Source organism: Hemicordylus capensis, chromosome 4 (genome assembly GCF_027244095.1).
Source record: "Hemicordylus capensis ecotype Gifberg chromosome 4, rHemCap1.1.pri, whole genome shotgun sequence".
NCBI lineage: Eukaryota > Metazoa > Chordata > Lepidosauria > Squamata > Cordylidae > Hemicordylus > Hemicordylus capensis.
Window position 1 is genome coordinate 3,124,199 of NC_069660.1, and position 14,301 is coordinate 3,138,499.

The 14,301-nt window shown below is 50.1% G+C and overlaps 1 protein-coding gene across 1 annotated transcript in view; it reads right to left on the reverse strand.

Moving 5' to 3' along the window:
• The window catches only part of TGM2 (transglutaminase 2), a 72,510-nt gene extending 58,505 nt beyond the window's left edge, over window positions 1–14,005 (reverse strand). The window contains exons 1-2 of the mRNA XM_053247697.1: window positions 13,775–14,005; window positions 6,290–6,469 (exon numbers count right to left, since the gene is read on the reverse strand). Of these exons, the coding sequence (XP_053103672.1) occupies window positions 6,290–6,469; window positions 13,775–13,784 (190 nt within the window). The 5' untranslated portion in view covers window positions 13,785–14,005. The remainder of the gene's footprint in view (window positions 1–6,289; window positions 6,470–13,774) is intronic.
• Window positions 14,006–14,301: the final 296 nt, after the last annotated feature.

The following is a 14,301-nucleotide window of genomic DNA, read 5'->3' on the forward strand; positions in this document are numbered from 1 at the left end:
CTGTGATGGTGGCTCAGAGCCAGAAGAACCAACGACACTGAAGGCATTTGTCGGCTAGTTGGTGGGGCTCATCATTGGAGTTATTCCACGCCTGCGCAGTGGCCATTTGCATGACCACACAAATTGCATGGTCACGCAAATGGCCTCTGGGCATGCATGGAGGCACTTTTTTTTTACCTCCATGCACATGAAGAGGCCCAAATTGGGCCTGAACCAGACCTGCCTGCTCTGCTGTGGCTGGGGAGGAGCCACTGCTGCTGCTGCCACCACCACCACCACCACCACCACTGTTCACACCGTAGCCACTGCTAGCAGCACTTTTAAGATAAAAATGTACTCCCCTCCTGCTCCAACTAGCTTTAGCGAAGCCCCCTTACCGGATTCCCCTTTACCAGTAAGTTCTGAACTGGCTCAAACCGAACTGGCCCGGTTTGGTTCGACCCAAACCCTTCAAGTCAAGCCGGCTCAAACTCAAGCCTGGCTCAATTTGAGCCTGCTCACACACCCCTAATGTGGGGGCCGGGTGGGATATGAGAAACAGCTGCAACTGGGCTTCTGGAATCCAGAGGCAGCTGCACCTGGTCTGGTGTTCCCTTCTCCCCTCAGGATGAACTGCTGCTGACCAGAGGTGGTTGGGGAGCACACCGTCCAGCTGCTTAATAAACACAGCGTGGTCTCATGTGCCAACCTGACAAATGGGCCAGGGGATTGTCATAAAATAGAAGACGAAGGGGGTAGGGGAAGCTGGGGAAAGAGGAAGCCGAGGCAAAAGGCACAACCGGAGGGGAAAGGTCAGATGGCAAGGTGTTGTTGGGAATGGTGGTCGGGGGGGGGGGGGGAGTCCTGGCGAGGGATGCAGCTGAATGGTCCACTGAGGGAAGCAGAGGCAGTACAGACCAGTAGGATGGAAAAGACAGGTACTCTGGGACGAGGAAGACTGCAAGACCACCTCCCGACCATCCACTGCAAGACCGCCTCCCTACTTCCTGTACCCGCCATTCCTTGAGCTCCGCGGTGGAGCACACTGACATTCCCCAGGTCTGGGAAAGGTCCCCCTCTGCCGGTGGCCTTGGAGAGCCAGCCCGAGTGGACAGTACCGGGCTTTATGGGTGATCAGTCTGGCCCAGGATGAAGCAGCTCCACAAGCCCGACTGCCAGCTGAATGAGCCCTCTTTGCGAGTTCTTCTCTGAGCTCTTTGATGCGGGATGTTTCTCCCAAGTATGGTCACTTGTGTCTGTTATCAGCTCTGAAGTCAATTTTTCCTCTGCTTGGAAGGCTCTGCTAAAACCCGTCTTCAGGTTTTGCTGGATTCCGAACCAAACACACCCCGGTGCAGCCAATGGGCAAAGGTGGCCCAAGTTGGCTCAGCCATGTCTCCTCAAGAGGAGTCTTTCGGAGGCTGCGTGTCTCTTGCCTTTCTATGCAAAAACTTACTAGACACAGCTAGTTCTGGAAGTTTCCCAGATGGGCAGCTTCACTGCAGCAGGAACTTACTTTACTGCCTAAAGTTAAGCTGTTTCCAGCACTGCACCAAAGTGCTATTTTTAAAGGATGCATATAATGCGCAGTAACTGCGGATCAGTTACTGCGCATTATACAGGTGAAACTCGGAAAATTAGAATATCATGCAAAAGTCCATTAATTTCAGTAATGCAAATTAAAAGGTGAAACTGATATATGAGACAGACGCATTACATGCAAAGCGAGATAAGTCAAGCCTTAATTTGTTATCATTGTGATGATCATGGCGTATAGCTCATGAAAACCCCAAATCCACAATCTCAGAAAATTAGAATATTACATGGAACCAATAAGACAAGGATTGAAGAATAGAACAATATCGGACCTCTGAAAAGTATACAGTGTACTGTGCTTGATTGGCCAGCAAACTCGCCTGACCTGACCCCATAGAGAATCTATGGGGCATTGCCAAGAGAAGGATGAGAGACATGAGACCAAGCAATGCAGAATTGCTGAAGGCCGCTAATGAAGCATCCTGGTCTTCCATAATACCTCATCAGTGCCACAGGCTGATAGCATCCATGCCACGCCGCATAGAGGCAGTAATTGCTGCAAAAGGGGCCCAAACCAAGTACTGAATACATATGCATGCTTATACTTTTCAGAGGTCCGATATTGTTCTATTCTTCAATCCTTGTCTTCTTGGTTCCATGTAATGTTCTAATTTTCTGGGATTGTGGATTTGGGGTTTTCATGAGCTGTACGCCATGATCATCACAATGATAACAAATTAAGGCTTGACTTATCTCGCTTTGCATGTAATGCGTCTGTCTCATATATCAGTTTCACCTTTTAATTTGCATTACTGAAATTAATGGACTTTTGCACAATATTCTAATTTTCCGAGTTTCACCTGTATGTGAATCACCAGGAGCAAAGCTGAATAATGCCACTGGCTGTATGAACAGCATCTTCTCACTGTAAATGGTTCCTTCATATGAACTCCCCCCACCCTGGCCGAAGTGTACCAAAGCTGTGTTCAGTTGCTGTTTGGAAATGCTCCTGGCAACCACAGCTGGATCCAAGGAGTAGCACTGACCTCCCCCCAAATCACTGTGCCCCCTCCACATTCCATGCCTGCCAGACATTCTTCCATCTGTGCTGAAACCGCTCAGCTCTTCCACACCTTTATTCCCCCCTCTTATTATTTTCTGTTATTGTTCATATTCTTCTGTCCTGGGCAATGCGGATGGCGCCTCTTGCCAGGGAGATCTGACTTTGATGTGGGGATTCAAAGACTCCTGACGGGAAAAGGGAGCCGTCCTCCTGAAACTTCACATTCCAACATACATTCAGGGCCAATGGCTCTGGAGATCCTGAACAAACAAACTGGACTGTATGGAGGAAGCAGATATTTCTGCAGAAACCAAAAGGGGAGGAGAGTGCTGCTGCTGCTGCTGCTGTTGCTGGAAGAAAGGGCCACATTTTGCCTTGGCGAGGGGGGGGGCTGTGGGAGGGCTGCTCCTTCCCCTCTGTGAGCAACAGGGCTCCTTTTTATATCCATTGCACTCTTGTCACCTGGTGCTCGGTTCTCCCGATAAAAGCACCCTGCAAGTCCCAGGAGCAGCAGCACTACCAAGGATGAGACCGGTTTTTCTGTGCGAACGGCCAGCCTGCAGGCAGCAGCACGGCTCTCAGCTGGGGGAGGGGAGAGAGAGGAGCCCCCCAAGCAGCCTCCTCTATCACGCCCCCCCCAAGCCAATTCATTAGGACCAGCCGCTGCTACTGGGGTTGCGGCCACTGGAAAAAATGGGGTGCAGTCATAAGAACAGCCCAGCTGGATCAGGCCCAAGGAGGCCCATCCAGTCCCTTGTCCTGTTTCACACAGTGGCCCACCAGACGCCTCCAAGAAGCCCACAGGCAAAAGCTGAGGGGGGCCTGCCCTCTCCCCTGCTGTGGCTCCCCTGCAACTGGCATTTAGAGGCATCGTGCCTCTGAGGCTGGAGGTAGCCGAGAGCCCTCCAACTAGTAGCCATTGACAGACTAGTAGCTATTGACTGACTGTTCAATTTTTATACCCCCTTTCAGTGTATTTTAACTTGTTAAATTACACCATGTTTTTTTTAACAAAAGTTAAAATACAATAAAATTTCATAAAGATCACACTGAAAACCTTAAAATCAGTTAAACAGTAAAAACCATAAGCCCCCCCCCACCGCAAAACCCCCCACAACAATAAAAAAGATAAACAGATGCAGCAAAGCTGAGAAACCTGACAGCCCCTAAGGGGTAAAAGCCTGAACAAATAAAAAGGTCTTTAGCTGTTTTTTAAAAGCAGCCACAGATGTTGAAGAGCAGACATCACCACCTCCAGCCCCCGATTCAGTACATCCCCGGCTTCCCTAGGATCTGATGTCAGGGAAAGGTAGAGCTGAGTGACACCTGCATACTGCTGACACTTCACTCCAAACCTCCTAATGACCTCTCCCAGTGGTTTCATGTAGATGAAATACCTGAGAGGTGGTCCATGGCTGATGGTATCAAATGCCACTGAGAGGCCCAGCAGACTTGTCCTCCATGGATTTATCTAAGCCCTTCTTAAAGCCACCCAGGCTGGTAGTTGTCACCATATCCCATGACCCATGGCAGAGAATCCCCTAGATTAATTATGCATGTGTGAAGAAGTACTCCCTTCTGTTTCCTTCCTAAATTTCCTGGCCATCAATTTCATGGGATGACCCCTGGTTCTAGTGTTATGCGAGAGGGAGACAAATTTCTCTCTGTCCACCCTCTCCACACCATGCGTGATTTTATAGACCTCTATCATTCTCCCATGTCATTCTCTTGTGCAATTTTGGCATCCTGCACAACTTGCATTTGGAACAGGCAGCAATGCCTGTGGTGTGCAAAACAGCCATGGGATGCTGTGTGGGATATGAACCACCAACTCCTGCAGAAGCTCTGTTTGTCTGTCTATCAAATTTGTAGACCGCCCCAAATTTCTGTCTCCAGGTGGTTTACAACAGCATAAAACAGATTAAAATGAAAACCACTTAAAACATTTTAAAACAATGCAAAACCAGCGTGGTGTAGTAGTTAGAGTGCTGGACTAGGACCGGGGAGACCTGAGTTCAAATCCCCATTCAGCCATGAAACTAGCTGGGTGACTCTGGGCCAGTCACTTCTCTCTCTGCCTAACCTACTTCACAGGGTTGTTGTGAGGAGAAACCTAAGTATGTAGGACACCGCTCTGGGCTCCTTGGAGGAAGAGCGGGATATAAAACGTAAAATAAAATAAATAAATAAATAAATAAATAAACCACAGTACAGTTAAAAAGCTTGGGTGAAAAAAATCAGACTTTAGAGACGTTTAAAAAGTTGTCAGAAATGGGGAGGCTCTTATTTCAGCAGGGAGTGCATCCCATCCAAAGTCTTGGGGTGGCAGCAGAAAAGGCCTGTCCCTGCGAAGCCACCAGATGAGCCGGTGGCAACTGTAGGCAAACTGCTGTCATGCATGTTGTCGTGCATGCAAGACAGGGCCTTCTCGGTGGTTGGGCCCAGACTGTGGAATGCTCTCCTAGGGTGCTCTCCTGAGTGCCGTGCTGGCCTCAGTCTTGATACTGGATTTTTGTGGAGGGTTGTTTTTTTTAATTGCTGTGGTGTATCCTTTTTTAGACTGGGCATTTTTATTGCTATTGGCTGACATACCATGCAAGGGTACATCTGCCTAGTAATGTTGTATGCACGCAAGTTGCACAAATTGTGCATAGGATGTTACACAAGAGTGAGCCCCTTATTTCCAGTGTAAATACACAAATTTGGATTTGTGTAATTGGAGCAACTTGCGGGCATGCAACATGGCAGGGCTGAAGTACCCTTGCAAGGTATGTCAGCCCCTGTCATGCTTTATCGTACACTGATTTTGCTACTGAATGGCACTTTGGTTTAAATGGGGCGGTGGATCTCACCATCAGGCCAATAATCAGATGCATGGACCAGACAGTTTTCTGCTGGGAGCAACCCTTGCTTCTGCTTGGGCTGGGCCTGTCTGTCCATTTGTGCTCCAGGAGCAGCTTGGGAAGTTTTAAGCCATGACATGACTGATGCCTCGTGGCAAATTCCCCAGCAGCAACCAGTCACCCTGGGCTCCAGAGCCGTCAGGTTTTCAGCAGCATCTCTTAAATCCAGCTCTGCCTTGCACCAGTGAGGGTTGAACAACTGGCCCAGATCCAGACCTTCTTTCAGGGCCTGTGGCCCAGTCAGCATCTCCGAGGGAGAGAGAGCTTCCATGCAGGTGCTGAGACTGGCTCCAGACTCTGCCATCAAACCCCTCATCACGATCATCCTTTTTCTTCTTTTGCATGAAGTCTACAGCTTTATCTTATGCGCAGTTAAGCAGGCTTAAGGGAAAAGGTAAAGTTGTGCCGTCGACTGCTGGCGCCCACAGAGCCCTGTGGTTGTCTTTGGTAGAATACAGGAGGGGTTGACCATTGCCTCCTCCCACACAGGATGAGATGATGCCTTTCGGCATCTCCCTTTGTTGCTGCTGCTCGATGTAGGTGTTTCCCATAGTCTGGGGAACGTACTAGTGGGGATTTGAACCAGCAACCTCTGGCTTGCTAGTCAAGTCATTGCCCCACAGTGCCATTAGGTGGCCTTCAGCAGGCTTAAGCACACCAAAATGGATGGGTTTACAGTACACAGGCCTAAACCTCCACAGGATGGCCGCTTTCCTTGCCTGCTACAGACAACCACTTAGAACCGCAAGTGGAGGCAGTATATACATGCACAGAATAAATAAGAACAACACAATAGAGGAGCACTTGCCTGTCTCCGCAGTGAACGTGAGGGTGTCCACGCCTTCCTCATAACCCCTCCCGGCGAAGTGCAGCGTAATGAGGAAGGGCTGCCCCCTCCGTACGATGAGCTGCTGGCAGCCGATGTCAGATGTCCGGTGGTCCTGGTTGTTGCGCTCGCATTCCAGGTCGCATGCCTGCAGCTGTAGATCTGCAAGACCAAGAGGGAATTGTGCACAGTTTTCGAAAGGCAGACAGCAATGCTGTGACTGCGTCCAGTAGATGATAGTTGTCAAAGAAGCAGCTGCAGGTTGGGTTACCTCTGTCTTCAAGTCCCTTCGGGAAGGGATTCCCAACCTTGGGCCCCCAGATACTGTTGGAATACACCTCCCATCACCCCCAGGTATAGTGGCTGAAGGCCACTGGGGATGCTGGGAGTTGTAGCCCAACAACTTCTGGGGACCCAAGGTTGAGAACTGCAGTCAGGGATCACTAGGAGAATGGCAGGTTTGTTTCTCAACCAAAAATACAACAGCTTCCTCGACAGTCAGTTCCCGTCCTCCATACAGCACAGAAACAAACTACTAGAGTGCCCAGGACTATGGAAGCCACAGGGGCTGCACTCCCCTTGAAAGACCAAGTGCACCTCTTGGGGGTATTGCCGGACCTGGCTCTGCTTTTGGAAGCTCAGGTGGAGGAGGTGGCCAGAGGTGCGTTTGCATGGCTTTGGCTAGTGTGCCAGCTGCGTCCCTTTCTCGAGAAGGCAGATCCGGCAACTGCTACCCACGCCCTAGTCACACTGTGGCTGGATTACTGTAATGTGCTCTACATGGAGCTGCCCTTGAAGAATATGCAGCAGAAACTGCAGCTAGGACAAAATGAGGCAGCTAGGATTTTATCCGGAGCTGCCCGCTGGGATAATATTACACCCATTTTGGAAGAGCTACATTGGCTGCCAATTTGTTTCTGGGTCCAATTCAAGATGCTGGTTTTGATCTTTAAAGCTCTTAATGGTTTGGGCTCTGGATATCTGAAGGACTGCCTGCTCCCAAGGGTTGCTGCACACTTGACAAGATGGTTGGAGGGGGCTCTGCTCCACATGCCAACAGTCAGAGAAGCTCGGCTGTCAAGCACGTGGGACAGGGCCTTCTCAGTCATGGCCCCCAGGCTTTGGAATGCTCTCCTGGCTGGCATAGGCTCTGCAGCCTCCAGGACAGTTTTTAGGAAACAAGTAAAGATGTGGCTCTTCACCCAGGCTTTTAAATGAAAGTATTGTTTTTTACTGTTGCTCCTTTGTGTTTTATGTATTACTTTTTAAAAAATAGGTTTTTAATTTTTATATTTATAATATCTGATATTATTACATATAGATATTATTTTTATATGTATTTTATCTGCACTTTTATACTTTAATTGTGCATTGTTCTAATTATATTGTAAACCACTTTGAGATTATTTTAGTGAAAAGTGGTATATAAACTGAACAATTAAACAAACAAACAAATACATAAATAAATATCTAGTTCTGCATTTTCAGAAGAGGCCAAAGATGCTTCTAAAGCCAGTAAGGCCTAACTGCATGTTACACTCACAGCCACAAGTATACTATTAAATTTCCCCCAACATGTTCTTTTTTAACCAAAAGCAGCCTCCAAAGGCTGTGAGTTTCAGTGGAGGAGTAGGAGACGTGAACATTTTCCACCCTGTGAAGGGAAATATAAGGTACTTGAATCTTGGGCCAGGGAATTTCATTGCAAGTTCAAGCCTATTAGCACACTTGTGGCCACAGTATCTGTGTTAGGCTGAGAGGGCCTCTTCTAAGAGAATCCACCCCCTCTTCTTGGCCTTCCTCCTTCCAAGCATTAATCACCCTGTGTATTAACTGTGTATTGTTATTTTTCCTCTACGTGCTTCATTTCTAGCAGGAACTACACTCATGTTGCCTCTTAACCTTCCTTTGGGAAAAGGCACAAAGTAAAGTTTAATGGCTCTCCCTGTCTGGCTCATTTTCTAGGACACCAAATACCTTTGCAATGCCTCTCTGCACAATTCTCCACCCCTTGGAAGATTTCACAAGTTTAAATTCCCAATTCTGCATTTAAAGACAATATACAATAGAATAAGCTGCAAAAATTATCCAAATGCAAACTGGCTCACATGCTTGCAAACAAAGCAGCAGTGCTACTGATGGATTCGACTAAAACCACGCTCACACACATGCAGGTGGGTGGAATTTCTATGACCACCACCCCCTTCCCCCAGAAGCACTCTGTCCAACTTGAACATATGTCTCTGAGGGTCACAAAGCTCTCAGGGATGTATTTTGGGTGGCACAGAGCACTTCTGGGGGGTGAGGAAGTTGTTGAAATTTGCCCTCCCATCGAAACACTGGTGTTGTGTTAGTCTGGAACTCAGCGGCAGCATCAACACTCCTCACAGAGCTCCAGCTCCTCATTAGTCAGAATGTCAGCTACTGGAGCGTGCCAATTAATTCAGGCTGCACTTGGCAGTGGGCAGGAGAATGCTCTAGCAATTCATCAATGAAATAATGTGGGGGTCACCCCCTCCCCAAATGAGAGGTGGGTCGGGATCTGAAGGGACCTGTCAACAATGCCCTTCTCTGTCAAGAGGGCTCAGTGGCACAAGGAGAAAGCAAAGAGACAGCATCCAATCCATCCAATGGGCTCCTAATCCATGCACAGCACCACCAGACTCCGTGATCCAAGGTCAAGTCTGTCCAACTTGTGACCTGCCAAGACAAACAGCCCGGCAGCCAGGATGCCTGGCAAGTGGCAACCCACATGTGTCACAGAAAGGGCAGCAGAACTAGGAAGCTATTCAAGCTCCTCCTGCGCCCACGTGGCTGAGAGATACCTTTAAGCTGGTCACAAGCTGTGGACACCTGTCTTAGTGGAGGATACACAGACAAATGGCCCTGCCAGACCTTCCTGCTCTTGAGAGATTGGAGGGATAATGGAGGATAAATCCCTCCGTTCAAAGGCTTGTCCTTTCCAAGTCAGCCCACAGCCGCACTCTTGAACTTCTGACTCCGGATCTCAAGGGGGCCTCAGGCTGATGAGGCAACGGTTTGTGGTTTTACTGTTTCCTCTCCTGAGAAGCTGGAGAGAGCAAACCTGGATCTGCCAGCAAAAGGACTGTGAACTGTCAAGCACGTTCTTGTCTATGATACCCACAGCACACACAATGTCACTCATCGCTAGGGAGGCTCATCGCCAGGGAGGGCCCACAGCCCGAGCAATAACAGGCCCCATTGTTCTTGGGCAGGCAACAATTTGGCAGCACCATTAAGCACTGTTCCGGTCTAGTGACACTTAAGCCACTGACAGCTCTCAAGAGAAGTGCAATCATTCCATGCAGGAAGACAGACAAATGGATCACGCCAGCAGATCTGAGAAAGAGGAAGAAAACAGATGGGTGGTTTCAAGTGAATCCATCGTACTGCACTTCAGAGCTCCACGCTTAGATGGGAGTAGAGAGGTTGGCGAAATTTGCTGGGCTCAGTCCTAGAAATTAGCTTCAGGGGCCTGGTGACACTCATCTCAAAGGAGAGGTGAACATTAGGAGCCCCTGGATTCTTCTCCAGCTCAGATTAATTCTCCAGACTGATGTCAGTGGAGACATCAATGTCTCTCCATCAATCTGAAGAGAAGGAGTGAAAGAGTCTGCAGCCCTGGAAGTGCCTGGTGGGGTAAGCAGCGACCCACTGCTGAAGATCCTCTTGCCCCAGGGGTCTTCGGGAGTAGGATGGAGTGGCTCAGAAATAAGTAGGGCTATTTCATTGCTTGGGGAACCTCCTGAGTCAAACTGGTTAAAACCTGGGGAGCTGGCCCATTGCCAGGTGATCATTCTGCTCTCCTGCAGATTCTAAGACATGAATGTGAGAGCAAAGTCCACCCAGTCCAACACTCTGCTTCCATCCAGCAGCAGGCCGGTGTGCACAAACATGGCACAGGGGTGACAGCCATTCCTGTCTGTGTTTCCCCCCTCCCCTGCTCAATACACCCAATACCTACTAGCATCAAGCAGACTGCCTGAAGATGCCGCTTCCATATCAAAGCACAGAGCAAATAGCTGTGGACAGACCTCTTCTATGCCACCAACTCCAACTCCTCTTCCTCCTCTACCATGCATTTGTCAATCAATCAATCAACCTTTATTACGGTCACAGACCAGCATAAAGTATAAGGGTGATTACATGTTAAAAGTGAGAATAGATAAAAAGTCGATAAGGTGCGTGAGCAATTGCCTGCCCAGAGTCACCGAGGGTCAGATTAAGGCTGATAGGACCCGCTGCCTGTCACCCCTCGACGAATGCTGATCGCAGCCGCACAGTACCTGACGACGCTATATGTGATGGCAGGCTCAAGAGTCGGAGAGTAGCAAGGAGCTGTAGAATTGGCTCGGATGACCTGGATACTTGCTTAGCAATGGAAGGATGAGGGAGGCGCAAATGTCTCTATAGAACAAGCAGTAGAGGAGAACATGCTCAGTAGTTTCGATCTGCCCTAAGCCACAGGGGCATAGTCACTATGCAAACGAGGTCTTTCTATAATGGCCTTCTAGCACTGCTGAAGGGAGGCCATGACAGCAAGCCAAAGTGAACGCCCTTCTGTGCTTTGGAACCTCCAGTTGGGTAAGGTATGCATTTGTCTTACCCTTTTAAAAAGTTAAGTTAGTGGCCATAACTATAGCCTGTGGTGGTAAACCTTTCAATAACAGCAGCAGCAACAACCACAGTGCAACCACAGTGCAGCAGCAGCAACAACCACAATAGTGGCCGACATGTGCAGAGGAGCTTCCTCAATGGAAGTAGCCCCGCAGGGCTGCAAAAGGAATGGAGCTTGATTGTGCTCCAGCCTAATTCTGCATCCCAGTGGCAGTGGGGAGGGGGCTGGGCATAATTTTTACTTCTTTCCCATCCCTGCAAAATCCGTTCCTGCTGCCAGGAACATGTCTGTGGGGGTTGCACAGCATTCCACTGCTGCTGGGACGCAGATCGAGACTGGAATGCTATAAAGCTCCAGCCCTTTTGCAGCACTGCAGGGCTACTTCAATTGATGTAGCTCTGCACATCATGTAATCATCGCTGTCAACATCATCACCACCACCACTTATTACCAACATCCAACCTAATGCTGTGCTTCCACGACAAAGACCACATTTGCACGTAACATGGAACCAGAGTTTAAGGGGCAGAAATTGTCTCACAGTGACATCCGAATGTGTGCAACTCTGGTTTCGTGAGGTGACCCACTCGAGGTTTGGATTTTTAAACTCCAAACTGAGCCCTTGGGTTGTAGTGAGTTTCATCACCCCTACCCGAGGTTCCACGCAGCCTGCGTGTCATCCAAATTCAGAACTGTAGGCTGCGTCCACTATGACCAGAGTTGAGGGAGGAAGCTCCTCCCTCCCTCCTGCCGTGATTGGCTGTGTGGGCTGTCCTTCGTGCCAGAAGGAAGCCCGCACGACCAGGTCCCCTTCCTCTCCGCAGTCTCCCCAGTGGCCGCATGAGGTTGTGAGAACAACCTCAGTGTCTTGCACATCTGCTAGAAAAACCTAAGAGCAGACCTATCCAGCAATTTAGGCTTCATAAATTTAATTTTAATTTACTTCAAAGGAGCTGAGGTCTTGCGAGGGTTATACTGTGAGCTGGCAGCTCAGGTTTTGCAAGACTTATTTTCTTTTGACTTCAGAAGAGGAGTGTTGATTTGCCAACAATTTTGCTTTGATCTAGCAAACTTAATTTGTGCAAAGCTGATATCCACTGAAAAGAACACTGTTTAGGAGACCTCAAATGATGATACAACTGACAAAGGCAAAGTCAGGAGATTTGCCTTTTAAGGAGAAGGGTGTTCGATCTTGCATATCTGCTCTCTCCAGTGAACCCTGGTAGAATCCCTTCCTACTGCCCTTTCTATTAAGCATGATACAAGAGCACACAAGAGAAGAGTGCTTGTGTGAAAGGGAAAAATGTAGGAAACAAAGTCATACCAGCTTCCCTCTGCCACAGCAAGTGGAACTGACAATCAGGGCAATAAAGAGGGGCTGTTCAAGGAATAATTCACAGGCTGAGGATTAGTCCTCCCATTGCCACATTAAGCAAGAAGTACTAAAAGGTCAGGACTTACAAACTGGAAACTTTTAACTGAAGGCACAAGAACCCCAATGGCTTTCAGTAGCTGTGCCAGTCCACAATGGGCAGGCTGGCACTTCAATTGATTTAACTTTTTGAAATCACCACAACTCAGATCTGAAAAGGGGGGAAAATCAGGTCTGTGGGAGGACAACACAGCAAACCCTGGAACGCAGCAATTTAACCACAGCGCTGTCGGTGTGGATTCCCCATTAAAAGTGAGAAGACCGAAGAAGGGACTGAGCTGCTAGTAGTGTGGAAACAGCACACAACCCCCAGCAGCAGGGATCCTCCAGCATTTTCCTTGCTGTAAGTAACTCCCTTGAGAAGTTCATCATGCTGGGAAACGTGGAAGGAAAGAGAAGAAGAGGATGACCAGCAGCAAGGTGGATGGATTCGAAGACGACAGCCATGAAGGCACCACTGAGAGACCTTCAAAGCCAAGCTGAAGACAGAGCAGCCTGGAGAGAATCTATTTATGTGGCTGCTAAGAGTTGACACCCACTTGATGGCACTTAAGCAAGCAAGCAAGCCATCTAGTTGCTCTTGGCATAGACTTTCCCAGCTTCTCCACGGAGTTGGCTCTGCCTCCACGGAGGAGACGGTCAGCTTCCAAGTGTGTTAAGCAGCCCTGGCAAAAGAGAAAGTGGATTTCTTTCCTGGGACAACATTGGCACCCAGGACAAAAACCAGGCAGGCGCATAAACGCAGGAATGTCCTTGCAGTGGGACTCGTGCACAACTTCCCAGAGGACTGTGAGAAATCTAGGATGCCCAGGAACCTTCTAAGATAAATAAACATGTTTCATTTTAAAGCAACTGCCTTGCCGGCCTCCTTGGAAGAAGCATTTGTTTCAAAAAGTCCTCGTTTGTGTAACTGCTCTAAAACAACAGTTAAACTTAGAAGCAGCGATTATTACAGACACGCAAGGTACAGACAACTCCTAGAAATCATCCCACCTCTGGTGGAAGATGGTTTCGCGCACTTTGGTTTTGTTTTTGCTCGTTTGCGTGCTGCTGTTGGGTTCCACCTTAGCCCCCTTTGCCGTTCGATCAAAGGTGGCTTCTCCCTTTCCCCCAAACACGGCGAGCGACTCCTTGGGCAGCAGCTGCCAGGAAAGGCGTCCCCAAGGGCAGTTAAAGTTTGCCTAAAGCGTCCTCAAGGGAACTCCGCCGACGGCACGCGCGCGCCTCGCTTGCTGCAGCGTTCCAGGCGGAATGGATGCCAGACACGCGCAGGCAGCAGGCAGCAGACGCGCGCGCGGAGAAGCGAAGCGGCAGGCAGCAGAGCCGAGGCGGGCCGGGGTGAAGCCAGCAGCACTTGCCCCCAGGCAGGCGGAGTGGCCCCCTCCCCCGGGCGTACCTGTGGCCATTCTGCCCGGCGGCGGCGGCGGCCCCTGCGGAGTCCTCCTCCTGGTTCTCGTCCTCTCCCTCCTCTGGGCTCAGTGGTCGGACCCGCTCCGTCTCCGCTTGCTGCGAGCTCACCTCCCTCCCACTCGCAGGCCCATTTATATCGTCCTGCAGGACGCACACCCGCCCCCCGCCCCGTCCGCGCTGGGTGGCGGCGGGGGTGGATGCCGGGTAGCCAGCGAGGGGAAAGTGAGCTAGACCGGAGCGGGCGCGCGGGGGGCGGGGGGGAGACTCTTCCTGCCGAGGACTGAACTCGGGCGGGCCGCACTTCGGAGCAGCAACGGGCGGGGGGGCGCGTGTCCTCCTGCCCAAACTGCCAGAGACCAGCCGCGAGGAGGGAGGGGGCCTGCCTGGCCGGAGGGAGGAGGGCGCCCCCCCCCGCTACGCTCGAGCGGGCTGCCTTCGCCCAAGCCTGCCCTGCGGAGGGCCCAGCAAGGCACGGATCGGAGCATGGTGGGGCCCCCGCGCAGCAGTGGAGGC